This window comes from Tupaia chinensis, unplaced genomic scaffold, assembly GCF_000334495.1.
Source record: "Tupaia chinensis unplaced genomic scaffold, TupChi_1.0 Scaffold000527_1, whole genome shotgun sequence".
NCBI classification, from domain to species: Eukaryota; Metazoa; Chordata; class Mammalia; order Scandentia; family Tupaiidae; genus Tupaia; species Tupaia belangeri.
The window spans coordinates 3031187-3053215 of NW_006160040.1; the positions used below are offsets into that span (position 1 = coordinate 3031187).

At 40.7% G+C, this 22029-nt stretch overlaps 1 protein-coding gene across 1 annotated transcript in view; it reads left to right on the top strand.

The window, feature by feature from the left end:
* SOBP (sine oculis binding protein homolog) overlaps positions 1-22029 on the top strand; it is a 191644-nt gene that overhangs the window by 45624 nt on the left and 123991 nt on the right. Inside the window, exon 4 of the mRNA XM_027775100.1 lies at positions 7891-8042. Coding sequence (XP_027630901.1) covers positions 7891-8042 — 152 coding nt within the window. The remainder of the gene's footprint in view (positions 1-7890; positions 8043-22029) is intronic.

A 22029-nucleotide genomic window follows, 5' to 3' on the forward strand; every position in this document is an offset into this window, starting at 1 on the left:
CCACCACACTTCCATTTAAATAGGAACCACTTAGGGTTGCAAAGAAAAGTGCCTCTATTGCCTCATTTGCTTAAATCAAAGTCTCCCCCTTGAGACTGTCAGGAGTGTATGTGGCAGTTGCTTTTCTTTTCTAGCACTTCCTAGCCGTATGCCTTTCCTTCCCAGCCCCTTCAGTGGCTTTTATTAACTTAAAAGGCACTCCGAAGGCACAGCCTGGTGGCGCAGTCAGTAGCAGGCTGAACTGCGGTGCTGGAAAACCACATGGCCTACACGGAAGCACGCTGGGGGTGAGTGCATGTGCCAGGATCCTAAGGAGCTGGAGGGCAAAGGGAAGGGGACCATGGCGTCTCTCTCTTTTACATGTACTCTCTATCAAGAATAAATAAACACTCTGAAAATGTACATGACGTGGTGTTATGTGTGATGAGACAGCATGTTTTTCTGCCTTAATTTGGCTGCCCTCAGCTTGCTCTAACTGGACGCCCAAGACTAGACGTTCACGAGGTGGTGGCTGGAGGCTTCCTGTACCCTGGCCTCTTTCATCTCTGCCCCTCCACCTTTCTATTGGAACCCTGTCCTCAGCCCTTCCCCGTATGCCCTGTGAAAATTTGTTCTTTAGGAAGAATCACTCATTCTAAAGCATAAATTATTATTTACAAATATGTATTGAGCCTTTTTGCTTTCAGGGAATAAATTTTAATGGGATATATGATACATTTAGCCAAATAAATGACCCTCTAATGGTAGCATTTAATCTTAGTCAGCAATTGAGGAATATATATGTGTGTGTGTGTGTGTGTGTGTGTGTGTGTGTGTGTACAGCAAGCTCACCAGAGAGAGAGAGGAAGAGAGTAAGAGAAAAGACCCCTAATGGGGCATGGTTCCTCCATGATCCTTTCCCCTTCATTCTCCATCCTGTCAGGATTTTGGGCATACATGCAAACATGCTACTGGGCTGGGATCTGAACCATGGTTGGCCATGTGGGATCCAGCTCCCTATACAATGCTTAACTCTTTTTTTTTTAAATGCCACCATTTCTTTTTTTTTTTTTTAATAATTGTATTTATTCATTCATTTATTTTAATTTGACCAGAGAGACACAGAGAAACAGAGAGAGAAAAAGGGGTAAAGCAAGCCACCAGGTCTGGGACTTGAACTGTGGTCAGCCATATGGGAGTGTCCAGCGCCTTAACCACCATGCCACCTGCTGGTCCCCACAGTGCTTAACTCTTATGCTACAGGGTTGGCCCAAGAGATTATTTTTTGAAATTAAGATATTCTTTTTTTTTTTTTTTTCAGAGCTTTTTGCCTTAGGGTGCATGCTCTCACCAGAGAGAGGCAGAGACAGTGAAAGGGAAAGTGAGAAATCATCCCCTGGGGGGAGGGCCATGCCACAATCCTGTCTCCTCCATTTTCCTCTCAGGATCTTGGGCATGCACGCATACATGCCCAGTGTGAGTTTCAAGCTACTGGGTCCAAGACTCGAATCGTGGTCAGCCATGTGAGAATCCAGTGATATAACTGCTATGCCATCTGCTGGCCTCTGAAACTAGATATTCTTATTGGTACTTGAAATTACAGAAGAGGTTGTCTTCCACTTCACCTACGGGGAAAGCTAATTTCATCCATGTCCCTGTTATTATGCCTCCCTCCTCAGAAAAGGGAAGGTTGGTAAGCACATTGCTTGCTAGTGGGTAGAAAACTGCTTTCCGAGATCCTGGTATTACTGGATGTCTCATCATTTCATGTTTAAGTAGCACTCGTGTCTGGAAGTTCAGATGGAATGTTCACAGCAGAACCACATCTCCTAGTTGTAAAGAAGTAATGTCTTGTGCTGTGGACTGTTAACTTTTTGTAAAAAAAATCAATCAGCAAATATTGATGAATACTTCAGCTGTCTCATCAAAGGCATTTCAACCTTTCTGATTCCTTTTTCTTTGTCCATTGGCATGTCAGTGAGCAGTATATTTTATAAGTAGCAGCATCTGTGACAGCTTTTAGCCCTTTCATGAGAGAAGTCTGTGTAGGTAGTGTATAAGTGCACATGCTTAGAAAAAAATAAAGCATGATATCTAATGTTTAGTGGTCAAAAGCTTGGACTCTGGAATCACATGGCCTGGTCTTCATCTAGGCTTCGTATGTATTGGGTCATTGGAAAAGTCATGACGTGTTTTTCTGTTTTCTATGCAAAAATACTTCATGACTTTTCCAACAACCCAACACTTGCTGTGTGACTTGGAGCAAACTACTGGGTTGGAAAAGTCCTGACATATTTTTTCTTTCTTTCTTTCTTTTTAAAGAGAGACTTTTGCTATAGGGTGCGTGCATTTGCCAGAGAGACAGAAAGCTAGAAGTCATCCTCCAGGGGAAGGCCATGCCTCAATCCCTTCTCCTTTATTCACTTCTCAGGATTTGGGGAATGCATGTACACACACCTGGTGTTAGTTTTAAGCCACCAGGTCCTGGACTTGAACTGCAGTCGACTACATGGGAGTTCAGTTACATAACCGTTATGCCCTCTGTTGGTCCCATGACATATTTTTTTTATGCTTTTCTATGCAAAACTGTGTTATGACTTTTTCAACAACCTTAATTAACCTTAAAACTCACTTTCTCAACGTGTATAATAGGGATGATGTTAGTACTTCACATGGTTGTTGGTGGTTGTCATTAAGATTAAATGATGTTGGGACCAGCAGTTAGCGTAATGGCTATGTCGCTGAACTCCCATGTAGCTGACCACAGTTCGAGTCCCTGACCCGGTGGCTTGAACTCAGACTGGGCATGTGTGTGTGCTTGTCCAAGATCCCTGAGAGGAGAATAGAGGAGAAGGGATTGCAGCATGGCCCTCCCCCCGGGGGGTGATTTCTCGCTTTCTGTCTCTCTGTCTCTCTTTGTCTTTCTGGCAAGTGCACACACCCTATAGTGAAAACCTCTAAAAAATAAAAACGAAACAAAATAAGATTAAATGATGTTTAGATGAATTATACTCTGTCCTGGTACCTGCTAAGTACAGAATCAAGGTTAGTTATGATTATTTTCCTTTCAATTCAATGATCTTTGTTTCCTTTGGGTCTCCTTGGGTGTTCACCTCTGGAACACAGGGAATTGTATAGAAGGTCTCTGTAGAGACTTTTAACTTGGATTATTTTAAGGTCTTTGGAATTGAATTATTTCAGAAAGTTACTACTGAGGCCAGCAGGTGGCATGGTAGTTAAGGCACCGGATTCCCACATGACTGACTGCCTTTGAGTCCTGTACCTGGCAGCTTGCTTTCTCACTTTGGTTCTCTCCCTCTCTGGTCAAATTAAAAAAAAATGATAATAAATAAAATTAAGTGAATAATTATTTAAAAAGAGAAGCTATTACTTTCCTTGCAGAAGACCTGCAATAAGGGCACACTCTAACCTTAATTTCTAGCCTGTTTTCCACGCCAGATCTTTATTCTGTTCTTAGAGATAGGTGCCCCAGTAAGTGGGTTGACACAGTCCTGTCCAAGCCATGCTTGCACTTCATGGTGTGGAGAACACAGGAATCCCTTCCGACCGCCTTGCAACTTTTCTCAAATATCATTGAGGTTTTAAGATGATTATTTAGATGTGTGCATTCTAGGAACTGTTGGAGGAGATAAATGTCACTAGCAAATACTTTCAGAAATTTTCTTTAGTCTTGGGCTTCCATGAAAGATATGAAAGGGGTGGTAAATCGGCATTTAAATTGCTTGGGGTTCAGTAAGGTCCTCCTGATTCTTGGGCTATGGTCCGGTAGTGTTTGGGTTTATAGATGATTCGAGTACCCAAAGATCATCACTGACCAATGGCCATCCTTATTTTGAAAAATCATCAGATAAGGCAGTTTCTCAGACAGCTTTCTGCAGAACATTCCAAAAATGCTTGATCTCATATTTCTCCGCACCGTAATAAATACAAGTTTGATCTTACCTCAGAGCAATTAATCTCAACTTCCCCTTCTGGGATATTAAATAGAAGAATGTTACATAACTCTTTGAACATCAGACTGGAAAGAAAATGCCCCAAACATTCTGTTTAATTAAATCCTGAAGAGGTGGTGCAAAGTTTTCATGATTAATTGAAACATACATATTTTGACTGCTGCATATTTATACAGTATGATATTATCATATGAAAAATTTATCATGTTATACATACTATTCATTTTGGTAATATGATCTAATGTGAACATCGTGTGTTGTTTATTGCATTGTTCATTATGAAAAACACTGGCTGTAAGATCAGGTAATATGTTAAGTGAATCTTCTTCAAGGTAATCGCAGGTCTTTAATGGCACAGAGATTTTGCCTACACGAAAGATAGAAAGTCAGGTTTTCCCTCGATTGAAAAAAATTCTATGTATTCTTTGATTTATCTCATTATTTAACGTTTATTTATTTTGAGAGAGAAAGAGAGAGACAGCACCCCCAACAGGATCTTGACACTGCAATATACCAACAGCCTCAGCTAGCCCTGGATCATGGGCACATGCAGGTCTAGGGTACTCAGAGAGGTATCTGGATGCCAACTGGAAACCTTCCCATCTGGGTAAGTCCAATAGAGCATCACATTGACCACTGTGTCACTGCCTGGCTCCAGAAATATTTTTAAACAAAAGCTAGAGCAGATCAAGTCAGAAAAGCCAAAGTCCTAGGGTCTTCTATTTTGCCAGTTTTAAAACCTGACCATCCAGAATTTCAGGTAAACAAATATGTGGTGTTTGAAGTGAACTGATCCCTTTGTCTTCCAACACTTAAGAAATGTTCATTTTTCTAGGGGGTGCAGTCAGACTGTTTAAGATGGAGGCACCATCTCATGTCTGGTGGCAGAATTTTAAGTTATATTTTGGCTGCCAAAATTAATTTAGATTGTCAGAGTTCGTTTCCAGTTTCTTAAATATAATATTAATATAAATGACTTTTATGAGTCTAGAGTACCTAAGATATTGGAAAATAATTTTTGAATTTTTGGAATAACCTGCTTATCTGACTCTTCTTGGGTCATTAGCTGTTGATAACAGTTTGATGACAGAAAAGGAGATGTCTGATGGAAGTTTTCCAAAGTGTTTGCCTTCATGAAATAGAATTTTATGAAAAGTGGATGGGAATACTGATTTTTTTTAACAGGACAGATGCTACCCACCATTCTAAGAGTTTTCCAACTGCCAAATACAAAAGGGTCCAATTTCTTTTGTCTCATCTTCTCATATTGTTACTTGGTAGTAAGAATGAATTATGAAAATAATGTGTTTTCAAAGTCTACTTTGTTCTTTCTTTGTTAGGCCTATTGTAAGAAAGTATCTCTGTAAAACATGGCAAGCAGGTCTGTCTACGGAGTGAAGCACCAGCAAGCTCCCAGGAGCGACCTTTTTGTCCCAAGCACCGTTCCTCCCTAGTGTAGAGGCTAAGGGCCTGGCTTGCTGTCATTTCACCCTCTGTTATTCCTCTTCTCAGCTTTAGTTCATCGCAGTTAAAGATCTAGGACTAAAAAAAAAAAAAATTCGTACTTTTTCCCCCCCAAAACCAGGCTATTTACAGGAAGAAGCAACCAGAGAAGCTGATGCATGTTTTAAAATGGCTCCTTGGAAAGTGGATCTTCTTATTAAACTGTGGGGCCAAATGATTTCCCCTGTTAAAAAATGTTTTCTTTACAGATGTCACCAGAATCAAGCTTATTGCCTTTGGATCATTTGTGAGAATTCTGATGTATCATTTTCTTTTCCAGGAATTTAAGATTTTAAAGCATCTTTTGAGTTGGAAACATAGAAACCATTAGTGCTAGTTTAGTAAGAATAGATTATTGTTTTTAAATATGCTACTTATAGTCTAATTTAAGAAAACTTCTCCCTACTCTAAGGTAAATTAGAGAGATTTGTTAGTTTTCCTGCAAGGTAAAATGTCTATAACTAGATAGATACACTATTAGAAATCATATAAAATATAAACACTTTCTTTGAATAGACCAAAGTATTCAATGTAATAATTGCCATTTGAATTCATATTACAACTCCATGTAAAGGAAGTTATGTTATTAGAAATATTTGACTATCAGCAAAGGTTATTTTTTACACTGTCTCATTTGATAATTAACCAAAGATTGCTACGTATAATTCGTGAAATAGGAAAGGTCATTACAACGGCAGTATTTATTCCATTAAGGTAACTACAATGCTGCACATAGGTCTGAGCGATGGTCCTCAGGGGGAAGAACGCTGTATCACTGCACTACAAATTAGTTTGCTTCTAATTTTGCAGGCTGATGGACACACGGCCTCAAACCAAATCTTTTCCCTGGAAATGGAATGATTGCATGACAGACTCTATGAACCATGAATATGTCAACAACGCATGGGCCAGGCCTTACTAGCAATTAGTCTTTGGGGGATTTATTCAGAAATCAGACAACACTGTACCAGAACTTGTTGGGGATTTTGTGATTACCATTCACGTTTGGAGCATGAGTCTGGGTTAGTAGAAAAAAAGAATCCATAAAGGAAGAAGAGATATAGTCATTTGTGGTCACATCAGTCACACACATTCATTACCCATTGGGAAGACAGAGAAAACTCCAGAAATAGCAGAATTCCCTGGGAGGCAGCAAAGAAATATTTCGTAGGCTTCTATCTAAAATTTCCTTTTATTTCCCTCCAAAGAATAAGATGATCAATGTTTCCCAATGTTCAGTCATTTGAATATCACCATCACAATTTTTGTTATAGTATCATACTACCTGCACTATGATTTACTGATGCATTTAAATTTTTTTCTAAAGAATTATTAGTTTAATTGTATTTATTCCTCTTCTTTGATTTGACCAGAAAGAGAGAAAGAGACAGAGAAAGCAAGCCACCAGGTCCAGGACTCGAATTGCTATCGGCCATGTGGGAGTCTAATGCCTTAACCACCACACCACCTGCTGGCCCTCATTGAATGTATTTTATTAACTCACTTCAAAAGCTTATTTTTGTTGTAAGCAGTCATATTTATGATATTTTGGACTTATGTTACTCAAATTTGTTTTTCCTTATGCAAAGGGAAAAAATACAGTATTTTAAATAGTGGAAATATTTGCATGCTATCTAAAATCATTCTGAGCATACCCATGACGTGGGTGACAAACTGTCCAGAAGCTGAGAGGGTGTGATCCATCACCCCTGTTACCATCTCTCTATCTAGGGACCGTGAACAGCATCACGTGGAGGAGAATTTAAACCAGGCCCGCATCTCCCTGAGGACACCAGTGCTGAAGGCTGCATTGTAGGAGACTGCTTAGTGAGCCAGGCTTGTCCCTTTCCATTGCTGGGATCTGGCCACTTGCATCCTTGCTTTTTGGACTAAACACATGGTTTAGGAATCATTATATTGCAAGAGTACCATAGCCCACATCATTGAACAGTAATAGGGATCACGCCATGGTTTGTCCTGCCCCTGACTGTTAAGAGAACATCACATTTGGAGGTTAGCACCTGCAAATTGTCCCACACAATGAGGGTCTTGAAGGCTTTCACCAGGACTTTTGAGCAAGTGGGTTATTTTACAGACTTCATTCGTATTGGGACAGTTTAACTAGGCAGATGCAGCAGTTTTACCAGGCTATGAAGCCCTAGGAAACTTGTGGCTCTACAGTTGTGCTCTGGTTTTAAAGTAAATGTCTTCAAAAACTTAGGAAGAGAAGGGGAGAGAGAGAGAGAGAAACTCTGAGGCCTCTCCCAAACACCTCCCTGTTCTGACCCCTGCCAGTTGCTGTCTGTCCTCAGAAAATGGTGAGGTCCAGAAAGTGAGATCAGACCTCAGTAGCTCTGTCAGGGTCAGGGTGTGTCTTAAGTTTGAAGGGATGTTTGCTTCTGATATGAACATTTTTCTTATACTTTTATTATAGAAGATGATGTGTCAAATGTACAAATAATGTGTGCCTGGTGCCAGAAAGTGGGAATCAAGCGCTATTCCCTGAGTATGGGAAGTGAGGTGAAAAGCTTCTGCAGCGAGAAGTGCTTTGCAGCCTGCCGACGAGCCTACTTCAAGAGAAATAAGGTAAGAGCGCTGGACAGAGACGTGGCCCATGCCGGCCTCAGCAGACCTTGTGCACATGTGCCTCGTAGCTTCTAGCGGAAAACACTGCGCACCTTTTACTTTTGTACTTTTATCCTTTCTGTTGTGCCTGTTCTTCTCTGTGATGCTTACCCTTTTGGAATAAGGAATCACCTTCTAATATGTTTCTCTTGGCTTGGTGTCTGAATTCTGAGAGGGTGAATGAGTCTGATGAGGCCATGGTGATCACAGCTGGTATCCTAATCCACTGCCTTTCCAGCAGTAAAGTGTTCAGACCAGAGTCCACAAAAGATTAAGTGATAGGGACTTCTTACAAAAGCCAAGGAACTAGTCACAGAAGCATGGCCAGAAAGCGTTAGTCCACTCAGTTTAATTCGTGTTCCCAGTGGGAATATTGCGATTGCTCTTTCTAAAACCTGACCCACAAATTCCAGGCAAGAAAAATGTCAAGTCTCTCTTGACATCTTATGTTACCGTTTTCTGATACTGGGAAAAGGTGGAATTATGAGTACTCGAACCAACATGGCTCACACAAACACACAGCTGTGAGAAGCATGGGGGTTAAACACAGGAACAGCCAAAGTTAGAGTTCCTTTGTTTTTAAAAAGATATCCTAGGTCTGAAAAGGTCCTTTTTTGAATAGTATAGCCATCATTGATGGGATATGGAATGCATGATATTTTTACAGTCATACACACATACACGCACTACTAACTTCTTAATCCTTAAAGGACCGCTGTAGCATTTTGCCACCAAGTTCTGAAGTAAATTGCTAGTCCTCGATTATTTCCCATTGATCTGTAAAGCTTTCTTCATTCTTAAAATTGTCCACATTTACTAAGCATTTTCATACCCATAGTACAAGATCATAATCTGCCCTTTCTTAAAGCAGTTATTATTATTTTTTAAAAAAGTCTGATATTTGCAATTTGGAAATGCTAATCATGGGCTCACTGCATTGCAAGAAGCAACGTTGCAGCAAATTATTTTCTGCTAATTTGGGTCACATTCATTCTGCCAAAAAACATAATGCTAAAAGAATTAGGCTACAGAATTCAGCAGTGTGGAATTTTAGTAGCAGTCTCTAAGAATTAGGCTCATAATCTTCACTGGAACAGAGGCAAGTAAGGAAATTGTCTGGAATTCTTTTGGGATGGTCCACAGTCAAGTTCACTTTCCCTTGGGAGGGACCAGTGAAGCTGGGGAGGAGGGTGGGAAGGACGCAGTGCATGCACGGGAAACACGTTTTGTTTTAATATGGGGGGATTAAAATGATCTCTGAGACCCTGGGGCTCCTGTTTTGAATGCTGAGCACTGGGGTAACAGTCCCAGGAGTGGGCCTGGCGCTTTCTTCTTCAAAGCCCTACTTACCACAACAAAATACTTTGCATTCCATCTCAGAAGATAGCTATAGAACAGGGCTTTTTGTCTTTCTATAATTCTGAAGGGTTATGGGTCTGCATCTTGATAGGCTGCTTGTAGTGAATAAAACCAAGCAAGATAGATTTGTCACAATCCTGGCGGTACATTGTTACACTTTGCAAAGCAATTTTCCTTTATAGAAAGCCTTTGAAGAAAAACACCTGATTCCGTTTGGAAAAAGAGTCCAGAATACTTTATATCTTTATCTATGTGTTTTACCTAAATTACAAAGTTTAAGGTCAAATTAAATTTAAATGTCCATAACATATATTTTTGAACAATGGAACCAGGAGCCAAGAGGAACATTAGTATTTGGAATACTTAGAGTGGGAAGGACAAGCTTCAGATTACCTCCCACCAGAAGTTATTGGAGTAGGTCTTTGAACATTTTGCAAAACCAGGGAATTGCAGTGGTTCGATGTTTAGCCAGTGGCTTTGCCAGCTGATCCTAGTAGCCCATTAGCACACACATAATACCTGTCTTCTCTGTAATCTTCATTCTCATTGATGGATCCCAAAGCTCTGCCATGCTCGATCTTCTCATATTGGGTTTTTGTTTTTGTCCAAATAGAGAAATGAACTGGTTACATCACCTGCTGATTTTTTTTTTTTGAGTGTTATCTCTGCAACAATATTCTATGGTATTACAATAAACATGTATAGCAGCTGCATTTCTGTTAACTGATAGGATTTTGTGGTCATTTCGTTTAGGGCTTAGGTTTCCTAATGGATTGTATTAGATACCAGTCTCCATCCTGCCATTTCTAAGAACTGCTATAATAAGCCCACGGGTGTTCTCCACTGAAGACAATAGCTAATAGTTGCTTCTCTTCTTGTATCATTTAACAAAGACCGTAGTCCTTATGAAAATCGTGAACTTTCTTAATCTTAGAAAAAGGGCAAAATGTTCCCATTCCTACATAACATATTTCTCTGGCTAAATTCTACACATTTAAATATTAAGAAGGGGATGGAAAACAGAGTGAATAATGTGTGTGCAGAACAGAATTTTGCCTTAGGTATAGTGTAGATATTTTTTTTAATGTAAAATTAACTATGCTGTAAATTATGCTTTATAATGACAGCTCGTTTCTTGCTGGATAGCATGCTGGGATCTAAAAATGGTCTCTAAGTTGAACCCAAATTGCATGCATAACTTTACAAAGAAAAATCCTAGTAGAAAGGTAGCTAATTAGGAGCAGTATTCAGCTGACCTCTGTTTTGTGTCTGAGCAACACCTGCATTTGTGAATGTAAATTGGACAGCTGTGCCTGTGGTCCCGGTGCTTTCCTCTTCACAAATGCTTGGGCACAGAGGCGGGGAATTGATTTGCTGCTAAAAACAGGGACAAAAATAGCCCAATTCTCCAAATGACGGCCCAGTGAAAATGGGCTCTTTAAATTTCATTTGCTTCTCAAGCCTTCATTTCTCTTTGGGGCTCTGAGTCTGTTTAATGGGCTAGGTTAAAAAATGTCACATGTATTTCTCACCAACCCTGTCACTCTGAAGTGAGGTGGGGTGGACTGAAACCAAGTTAACCCTTTAAAGCATGTAAGTTATGTATATATGTGTGTGTATATGTATGTACGTATACACACACAAATTTATCTTTGTTTATTTCTAGGGTGGGGTAGGGAATGGGGTACCCTTGGCTGGCTTGTGCCCTTCTATATATTTCCCCAGCTAATCAGAATAATGGGGCACACCTACTGTATGAAGCCAACCTGAGATTTGAACCTGAGTCTCCTATGTGGTTTCAGTATCATGCAGGGGCCACCTCAGCTGGGCTGTTTTGGTTTTATTTTTACACTGAATTTCAATTTTTATTTGAACAGTTGATTGGATTGATACAAGTACATAGAATTTTTTCAAAATGCTTCCACTACACACCGCTAGGAGAGCACCGTGACTCTCAGCTGTATTCACTTTAAAGAATCTAACTACTAGGTTACACATTTCAGGATGTTGGCTCTGAGAAGTGTACAGCGTTAAGTCATAATATGTTTTGTAGAATACTTATCCCCAAAAGGTTCAATTCCTGGCTCAAAAGTTACTGAAATCGTAGGTGAGAAAAATACTTATGGAGCCTGTGAGCATGGCGAAACAGTGGGATGTCAGTCTCATTATTTGATACACTAGAAACTTTTCAGGGGTCTGATACCTCACTCTTCATAGCCCTTTTTCTTTTCTTTTTTTCTTTCCCGCTCTAGAGCACGTGCACTCGCCAAACAGAGAGAGACATAGAGACAGAAAGCGAGAAATCACTCCCCCCCCCCAGGGGGGATGGTCATGCCGCAATCCCTTCTCCTCCATTCTCCTCTTGGGATCTTGGGCACCCACACACACGCGCCCGGCGTGAGTTCTAAGCCACTGGGTCCAGGACGCGAACCACGGTTGACTACATGGGAGTCCAGCAACATAGCCATTACGCTAACTGTTGGTTCCCTTCATAGCCCTTTTTGAGACCACAGTAGAGAAGGACTTGGGAACACTTCTCGGTTAGTGATTCTCCTGGGAGTCGTGCAGTTGCAGAGACTCCTTAGTGGTTTTGCAAGAGATGCAGAAACAGTTAGTCCAACTTGCTAATGCCAGTTTTACTTTGCACAATAACACACACACAAATAGTCTTTTCTAAGGGGTAATGCCTTGTAACCACATTCCTCTAAAATGGAGAATCACAAGTAAGGTCACAAAGAGTGGCCTTACAAGGCCACTAATGACCTGTGTTTAATCTTTTTCCTTTTGTATGGCAGACATCCTGTTGTCTAAACCCCTATCCAAAAACTAATCTGGAAATCAAACCTAAGACTAATGGCCCATTTAGTGATGTAAAGGGTAGTGGTTTTCTTCCCTTATTTGGATCTCATGTTTATACTGTTCTTTACAGATTAGTAGCATTGATAGTTTAGTAAGAAACACATATTGTGGGGGCCAGCAAATGGTGTAGTGGTTACATTGCTGTACTCCCACCTGGCTGACCAGGTGAGTCCTGAACCTGGAGGCTTGAAACTCACGCCAGGTACATGTACATGCTGGCCCAGGATCCTGGGAGGAGAAGAGATTTCAGGATGGTCATCCCATCTGGGGAGTGATTTCTCACTTTCCCTCTCACTGTCACTGTCTCTGTCTCTCTGTCTCTCCCTCCAGTAAGCACATGTACCCAAAGGCAAAAAAAAACTTAAAAAAAAAAAAAAAGGGGGCCAGTAGGTACATGGTGGTTAAGGTCACTGAACTCCCACATGACTGACTGTGGTTTAAGTCCTGGACCTGGTGGCTTGCTTTCTCACTTTCTCTCTTTCTCTATCTCTCTCACTTGGTCCATCTCTGGTCAAATTTAAATAAATAAGTAATGTTAAAATAAAATAATTCTTAAAAAAAGAAAAGAAACACAGGTTGTGAAGAGTACCAAAGTATTGTTTCCTTTTTCTCATTTTGCCATAATTTGAAACACAGTGAGATAAAAACACTTCTTCAGTCTCCTGATGTTGCTGCTTCCTAGCAGACCCTATGAGGGGAAGCCTACATGGCTAAAAGATAAGAATAAGGGTATATCAAAGATAAAACGATGATACAGACAGAAAGAACATTCACAAGTAGTGGCACTAGGATTCCTTAACAATCATTATAATAATAATAATAATAATAATACAGATATTCAATGAGGGGAATATTTTATAATAAGCATATCTTTTACTTTGAAACTATTGATATATCCATAGATACCCAGCAATGTCTTCTTAGAAGAGGTCTCTCAGAAGAACCCATCTCTAGTTAACATACATCATCATGTTATTTGGAATTATATTTTATTTAGACATAGACAATTTGCCTTTTTATTAAACTTGAATGTATTCTGGGAAAGATTTCTCAGTTTCAGATTTAACTATAGAAGCTAGTAGTGCAGAAGAAATACGTAACAATTGCCCTGTTAATCTAGTGATAAAATGGTCTACTTTTTCCCCCTTAAACATGTGCAAGATTTAATTTGCCAAATGGCTAACATTCATGAAGGTTTGGAGAAGAACATTAAGAAATTAAATGCAATTAATGCCCCTCACCACCTGAAGTTCAGTCCACAGACTTGCTTTTGCTGGTTGCTTGCAAATATACTTAATCCACAAGTAAATGTACTCAGGGAGCTCCAGGGTTCTTCTGGGGACTCACCTTGTGTTCGCTGGACACCTGTGAGCCTCTTGGGTCAGTCTGCCTGCACCCTGGACTGCAGGATGATTACCTTGGTTCTGCAGTGTCCTTCAGAACTGTGTTATAAGCCCACCCACTGCCTTGTATGTAGACTGGCCTCTTCTTCCCAGGGCATTAGTCTGCAGGTCAGTGGCTGAGGTCCCTTTTGGTCACAGCAAACAGGGATGTCCTCAGGAAGCTCTCGGGGAAAGAAGAACAAACCCAGCTGTTTTCTTATTCTCTTGTATTTTAAAATATGAAATAGAATATTGATGGGCTACTGCAAAAGAGAGCCCGTGGAAAGCAATAGGAGAGGAGAAGAAACACGTCGAGTCCTTGGAAACACATTTGGGGCAGGGTTAGGGCAGGATAGTTCTGTCAAGTGGAGTTAGGTGCAGATCAGTTTCAAGTGACACAGGCGCTGGAGGAAAGCCAGGAAGGGTTGCAGGGTAGCAGTTCTGCAGACAGAGTGGGACACTGTGCCTTAGGAAGCTATCCGAAGCTTGGGGGAGAGGCATGTGATCTTTGTATTTACCAAAAATACTTGAAAACCACTTGAGAAACACCAGTCTAAGGAACACCTGGGACACCAACATAACGGGCAAAGTGGGTTTGTACTGAAAGAAAGGAATAGCAACCACTTCTAGTTTTAATGGGCTACATTTTGAAAGATTGTGGACGCGATAGTAATAATTCTAACCCAGAATGGACGTCAGTTCCTGAATAACATTAGGTATTTTAGATGAAAATGTGAAGAGATGATCAAGTCTAAATAGCTTCAAGCCCCAATTTGTATTCAACATTTCTTTTCAACGGTAGGAAGGGAGAGCAGAGATTTTTCGTACATCCACATCTAGTCACGTGGGATCAATACACAGGGCTATTGACATATATGCTGGGATGTTAATTTCAGACACAGTAAATCTCTGACCATCCTTCTGGTGAGAGCTAATGCTATTCACTTAAATCAAGTTTTTCTCATCTGAACTGCCGGTAATTATCCAATCCATCTAAAAGGCACGCTCCCTTTTAACATTAACCACAGTGTCAGATTGCATCAGCCACATTGTGTTCTGGGGACTGCTGCCGCAGAGTGATGAATGTGCATGTTTGGAGTTCATAGTTGGACTGTCTGTTTGGGGAGTGGGCAGTTCAGTGAAACAAATGGCTGGGAAGGCATCTATTTATTTGGGATGTACATTCTCCTTATTGATCCAGTCACTTGCCTTGCCAAAGTTCTCACTTAGCTGTTAACGGTGTTCCGGTCTACTTGAAGAACGAATACTCAAAGAATTATCTAATGGGTCATTTTGATGTGCTTTTCCCCTCTGAAGCTGCATTCAGCACTGTTCCTCTTTGTGCCTGACTTAACAAGGAAGGGGTCATGAGACTTTATTAATAAAGACCAGAGGGAGGAGAAAGTCCCAGGAGTATTCAGTGGGTTGTCCAGAGAAACCAAGAGAGAACAATGATGCATTTTCCAGGAACTGTAGTTATGCTCTGTTACTTCACATGTTTTGCTAAAATCGTTAAGTAAGTAAGTGCATGAATAAGAGGGCAGGTAGCTTGCCCTGACATATTTTAAGGTGGCCAATTGAGAATCCAGAATGTTTCTCATACACGAGGTTTGCAGTGTCTGATCACAAAACTTAGCACACTCAAGAAAGCCATATTCAGGAAATCCAAGTTTTAGGCATGCTTGTGGTCATTTTACTCCCCTCCCCCTTCTCAGTACCTCTAGGTAGATTTTTATCCACATAAGCAAAAGTGCAAATTGGCCAAACCATATGCGATTCTTTGTTCCGTGGGCTCTTTGCTGTTTGTTCATATGATCAGATGAGGATGGAATAAAGAAAATCTTGCTGCAGATGGCCACTTGATTTCTGCCCCAGCAGTTCAGACTGAGAATGGGAAAATCCCTGTGTTACAATCCACTCCTACATGGCTGTGCACGCAGTGGAATCTAATGTCTACTGACAGCTGCCTTTGGAGGTTACAAACATCAGTCTATTGCATTCTTTGTAATCACAGGCTGTGGTCCAGAACTGGGCACTACGACAAGCACTAGAAGGCGAATCAATGGTTTAATGAATCCATACAAGATGCTTGAACTCACTGCAGTTTAGTGAACCCTCTAGTTAAATGAAACTCCTATAGCCTTTAACAGAGATAGAAATAATCAATGGCCGGAGATGGAAGACAATGTCCAGTAATCACAACCTCCCAGGACTTGTGTTTTCTTGTTGCTAAGAGAGGGTTAGTTGGATGCAGCCTCTGACACTCGCTCCATCGATGTTGATATTTGCTCAGTGCTGGAGATCTGAATTTAGCCCAAGATGACAGTATCTTAGCAGTGTTGCTTCTGTAAGCTATTTTTAAGCTATGGAATATTATTCAAAAAAACAATTTGTTTAAAGTGACAAGATTGAGCTCAAGAATTATATTTGTTCTAACATGTTAGTGTCTTTGTACGTCATACTCAGGATGAGAAATAAATAGGGAATAAAAATCACCTAAGTACAATCCATTCATAACTAGGTCCTCACAGTGTCTAATTGCATAGTGTTAGCTCTGATTAATACTTTCATGGTGAAATATTCCTCATTAGTTTAGTATGGTTAAGGGATAACTATGCTTATTATAAATTCAGACATTAACGTAGTTTGGGTTAATTCATCTTCAAAAATGAAGAAATTAGTAGATATGAACTTTTTACTTTGAAATGTGTTTTGGAAATACACTGATTTATGAGAGAGCTTTGGAGGCATGTAGGAGAATTTCTTCATAAATATGTTGGAATATATCTAAAAGTTAAATATAGTCAAATACTATTTTTGATTGTGTAAAAACAATGCTTTGACTTTGAAATGATTAATTTTCCATAGAAATAGAATTTATGACAGAAGTCAAAGATTTTGCATCTGATTTCTATCACAGAAACTTACACTTTCTTAATGGATTAGCTGGATCCTACCCTAATAAGTGTATTTGGGGATTTGGTGAGTAATAGGAGTTTTGATCTGATCTCTTCCATAGGCCTTTGCCAAATATTGCATGATAACCTAGTGATTTCTATATGGAACCAGTAAATGACATGGGGATTCAAAATGTTCATGAAGGATTATGAAAAAACTGTTCATGGATTTAAATTGTTTTGTACCAAAATAAATGCATTCTTTAATCTCTCTTTTCCATGAACTTTTTGAATCGCCTTGTCATTTATAATCTATATTGATAGAATGAGTTCTTTTTTTTTTTTTAAAATATGGTGAGCCATTTGATGACTAAACATCCAACTCTCTGTCATAAGAAGAATCTTTGAAGGCCCTGACCCTTTTGGTGATCATATGTATAATTCTGTGTTTCTTAAGTTGGGGAGTTTAAATCATTTGTAACAAAGACAAGGGAGCCCAGCCTTGGTGGCACAGGCGTAGCATACGAAACTGCAGTGCTGGGAGCCACAGGGCTGGATATAATAGATTGATCCTAAGACAACCTGAAAACCCACCTACCTGGTAGGTTTGCACCCAAGATCTCAAGGAGTTGGAAGGCTAGGGAAAGGGGATTGCAGCGTGATTAGATTGTGTTGAAGGGGTCTCTTGCATTCTGTCTTTCTCTATTATGTGTATACATGTGTCTCTCCTATGAATAGAATAAATACATTTAGGGAAAAAAAAAAGACAATAGGAATTTACCCAGTAGGAGATAAGGGCCTCTTGCTGCTTTTTTGTTTTTAACCAAGCTTAAAACCCCTTCTTATTCATCTATTTATTTTTTTAAAAGCTAAATTAAAAAGATATACCGAGCCCCTATAATGTGTTAGACATGTTTTAGATTTGCTGTTTACCCCATCAAAAAAAGAGAAAAAGTCCCCCTACCTTAAAAGGGCTTGCATTTCAGTAGAGGAGATAGATACTATGCAAGTTAAAAGAATTCTATGTAGCGTATTTTCAGGTAATGGTAAACGCTATGAAGAAAAAGCAGAGTGAGAAGATGGGTAGTGATGGGGTACTGCTTTATATTTGGTGATCACGGAAGTTATGTTTCAGGGCGTCATGTGTGGGGAGAGGTAGAAGGAAGTGACAGCTAGTTAAGTGAAAAGCCTGTAGCAGAGGGCCCTGAAAATAAGGTGGTGCAGTGAGAAACAGGTCCTAAGGAGAGAAAGGGTGGTGTTGAGCAGCAGCAGGAAGGGCAGAGTATCTGGCGTTGGATGATCCAGGTGGGTAGGGGAAAGGTCATGGAGGCTAGAGGGGTAGTAAGTTGCATTTTATTCTAAGTGTGATGGCAGCTCTTGAAAGCTGTTGAACAGGGCGAGTGGTGTGGTCTGATTTTCGTGGTTGATTGGACCTCTGTTAAGGAGTAATACATGTAAACTCCCACATGTAAAAGGATTTGGAGAATAAGAAAGGCAACGGCACTCCCATCAAAGTTGGGCGTGTCTGGCAATAGAAAACTAAAAATATCTTATTCACTGAATTATTCATTAGTAGTTATGAAACATTTCCCAGTAACAAAAGTGTGTTGAACCAATTTAGTTTTTTTTTTTCTTTTTCCTTTCTTTTTCTTTTTCTTTTTTCTTTTTTTTTGGTTGGGTGGGTGGGCAAGGTGTGGGAGGAAAGGAACCAAGGATGGATGCTGCAGCTTAACAGAACAATGGACACAGCAGATCTTTCTATAGGGCAGAGGGTTTCACCCCCAACCCGTGGGGTGGTTAGGGACTCAGAAAGCTAGCTCCACACATGGCCGAACTCTTGGACTGGGAGACTTAGCGCATCCACAGGCTTTCTCAAGCTCTAGCCCGGCATGGAAGGTGATGGTAACTTGGAAGAGACTCTCATGGGTACATGGGTTATTTTGAAGTGTATGCTATGCTTCTAATTTTTTTTTTTTTTTTGGGGGGGGGGGTTTTTGCTACAGGGAACGTGCGCTGGCCAGAAAGACAGAGACAGAGAGACAGAAAGCGAGAAATCACCCCCCAGGGGGGATGGCCATGCCACAATCCCTTCTCCTCCATTCTCCTCTCGGGATGTTGGGCACGCACGTACACGCACCCAGCATGAGTTTAAGCTTCCGGGTCCGGGACTCAAACCACGGTCAACTACATGGGAGTCCAGCGACATAGCCAACGGCTGGTCCCAAATTTTATGCTATTCTAAGAGTACACATAGTTTGGTGGTTACTTCTAGGGTATATTGGATTTTTTTGGCTAGGTGGTGCGTGCACTTGCCAGAGAGAGACAGACAGGAAGTAGAGCAAGTCCTCTCCATGGGGAATGTTCATGCCAGAATCCATTCTCTTCCATCTCTCCCTCCTTTTGGGATTTTGGGTACACATGCACATATGCTGGGTGTGTTTTTTAAGCCACCAGATCCTGGACTCATCCATGTGTCTGGCCATGTGGGATTCAGCAGCTTAACCACCAGGGCAAAGAGCCAACCCAGGGCTCCATGAGATAAGGCTGCCTTTACTGATTTGTTTTGTTTTGTTTTGTTTTAAATGAGAGAAAGAGCGAGAGTAGGAGAGGGAGGTATTTTTGACAGAGTTTCATCACAGTCCTCCTGTGTCTATCTCCTACCAGCTAGGACCACAGACAGGGGTCACAGCACCCAGCCTGTTTATATTGGGTCAGGAACTGAGTCAGGGGCTCCCTCCTCTCAACAGTGCCTTTCTGCTTTTGTCTCTGGAGCTGTGCCCTGTATCAGGACTTAAAAAAAAATGCTATAGTGCATGTGCACTTGCCAGAGAGAGAGAGAGAGAGAGAGAGAGAGAGAAAGAGGGACAGACAGCACCCCCAGGGGGAATGCCTATGCTGCAGTCCCTTCTCCTCCATTCTTCTTTTGGGACTTTGGGCATGCATACACACACACCTCGGTTTTTGTTTTTGTTTTTGTTTTTCAAGCCAGTGGGTCTGGGACTTGAGCTGCACAGTTGGCTATGTGGGTCGGTCATGTGAGAATCTAGCCACCTTAACTTCATGCCACCAACTGGTACTGTATCAAGACATTTAAGACAAGTAATGGAATAATCAACTCAAAGCAGCTTTCAGAGTGAAAGGTACCTTTAATCTGATGGAGTTATAAAGTCCTGTGTTAGTATATACTGGGATGAGCTGATTTAGTAGCACAGTGGTTTTATCATGGTCCCACTTCTTTGTATTTCTATGTTTTTCTGTGTACAGTGTTGACCATGTTTTAAGGAAAGCTCCCTGGATGTCATGGGATGGCTACTGGCAGAAGTCAGGGCTCCAAGCTTCCTTGCTTATATTCAGCAGAACGAGTGCTTCTGTTCTAGCTTTTCAAGACAGAGTCTTGAAGTTGTTGCTCACTGTCTATGCCTATATCACATGCTCACACCTGAGTCGGTGACCATGACCGGAGAGAGCAATGGAGTGTTCTGATGAGCCGGAGTAAATCAGGGCTTCCCTCTAATGTTGGAGTTGAACTAATCTCCTCTGAAGCCCATGGGGTGCATGAGGAAGGGAGCTACCAGAATGAAAATAGGGGAACTGTTAAAAGAGGGAGGGGATCCGAATGACAGCCGATGGGGTACCACCTCCTGTCTACTGGAGAGAAATGGAGATGATTGTATGAGGTGTTTTTTTTTTTTTTTTTAGGTTGAATTCTTTATAAAATGAATGTGTCATGCCTATCAGTTCTTGTTGTATGGAAGTGATTGTGTATAGAAATGTGGTTTGAAACATGAAAAGGTGGTTATTGTTCTTTATAGGGTCCTTAGGTAAACTACTTCTTCTCATGACTAGTTGTTTTGAAGATCTCATTATTAGAATGTTGGCTCTAGTGCCAAAACTCAAGTGTGTACTCTTTTTAATCTTTCTGGACTCAAGAACATGATGTTGTACAAAAGTAAAACAAAGGAATTGTAGTTAACTGTTAGATGTGCCTGTTTATGAAGAACAATGGGGACAGTTAGAACAGCAGATAGACTAGTATACAGTTTCATCAGTGGAAGTAGCTTGGAGAGACAGGCCAAGGACCATCCAGGATGTGGAAAGCAGGTGTTTTGAGCTAAATGTGTGATGAAATGAAGCTGCCGTTGCTGTTAGTCCATCCCCAAATGGACTTTCTCTGTATCTGAAAACTGTGACTGTTAGACAGAAGGAAAATGGGTATTCAAAAGAATTTTGATTTAGTCTAAGGCTTACTCTAGCAAGTTCAGGTGGCCGAAGGCATAGAGGTTTTCAAAGTTGCAACTTTCAGTAATTAATTAATCTATTTATTCAAGAAATATACACCATGCAATGAAATAGTCATTGGAATTATGGTGGCCAACAAAAACCTGGTCCTTCAGCAGATGGTGCAATGGTTACATGGGTAGTCTCCCTAGTTGACCGCAGTTCAAGTCCCTGACCCAGTAGCTTAAAACTCATGCTGGGCACGTATGTATGCCTGCCCAAGATCCTGAGAGGAGAATGGAGAAGAGATTGCAGCGTTGGCCATACCCCCTGGGGGTGATTTCTCACTTTCTGTCTCTCTGGCAAACACACATGCCCTATAGCAAAAAAAAATCTCTCCAAAAAACAAAAACAAACCAACCTGTTTTTGTGCCAATACCATACTGGGTAAGCTGATCGAATTCCCTGTGTATTCCAGTTATCAGTTCCTTATCTGAGACACTGTTAACAAAAATTCTCTCCCATTCTGGGAGTTGTTGATTCACACTAATTTTGGTGTCCTTTGCTGTGCAGAAACTCCTTAATCTGATAAGAACCCACCTGTCTATTTTGGGGATTATTGCCTGTGCTTTGAGGGTCTTGCTTAAGAAGTCTGCCTACCCCAATGTCTCCCAGAGTTTCCCCAGTGTTTTCCACCAGTAGTTTTATAGTTTGCAGTCTTAGGTTCAGATCTTTGATCCACTTTGATTTGATTTTTGTTAATGGTGACAGATAGGGGTTCAGGTTTATCTTTCTGCAGGTGGATACCTAGTTTTTCCAGGATCATTTGCTAAAGAGGTTTCCCTTTTTCCACTGAATTGACTGGCACCCTTTGTCAAAGATGAGTTGACTGTATGTTTCGGGGCTTATTTCTGGAGTCTCTACTCTGTTCCGTTGGTCATAGTGATTTAATGTATAAATAATCATTTAAAAAATTAATAAAAAACAAAAAAAACCCAAAAAACATAAACAAAGCCAGTCTCTGCCCTCATGAAGCTTATAGTTCAGAAGACAGACATTTATTTTATTTATTTTAATAATAACAGAAATGGGAAATGGTCCCTGGCAAGTGCTATAATGGTGGGCACAGTGCCATGGAAGTCTAACAGGGAGATTTAACTAGTTTCTGAGTAAATGGTGCTAGAACTGTAATCTGAAGGATGAAGAGGTGTGGAGGAGGGCAAGAGAGAAGAT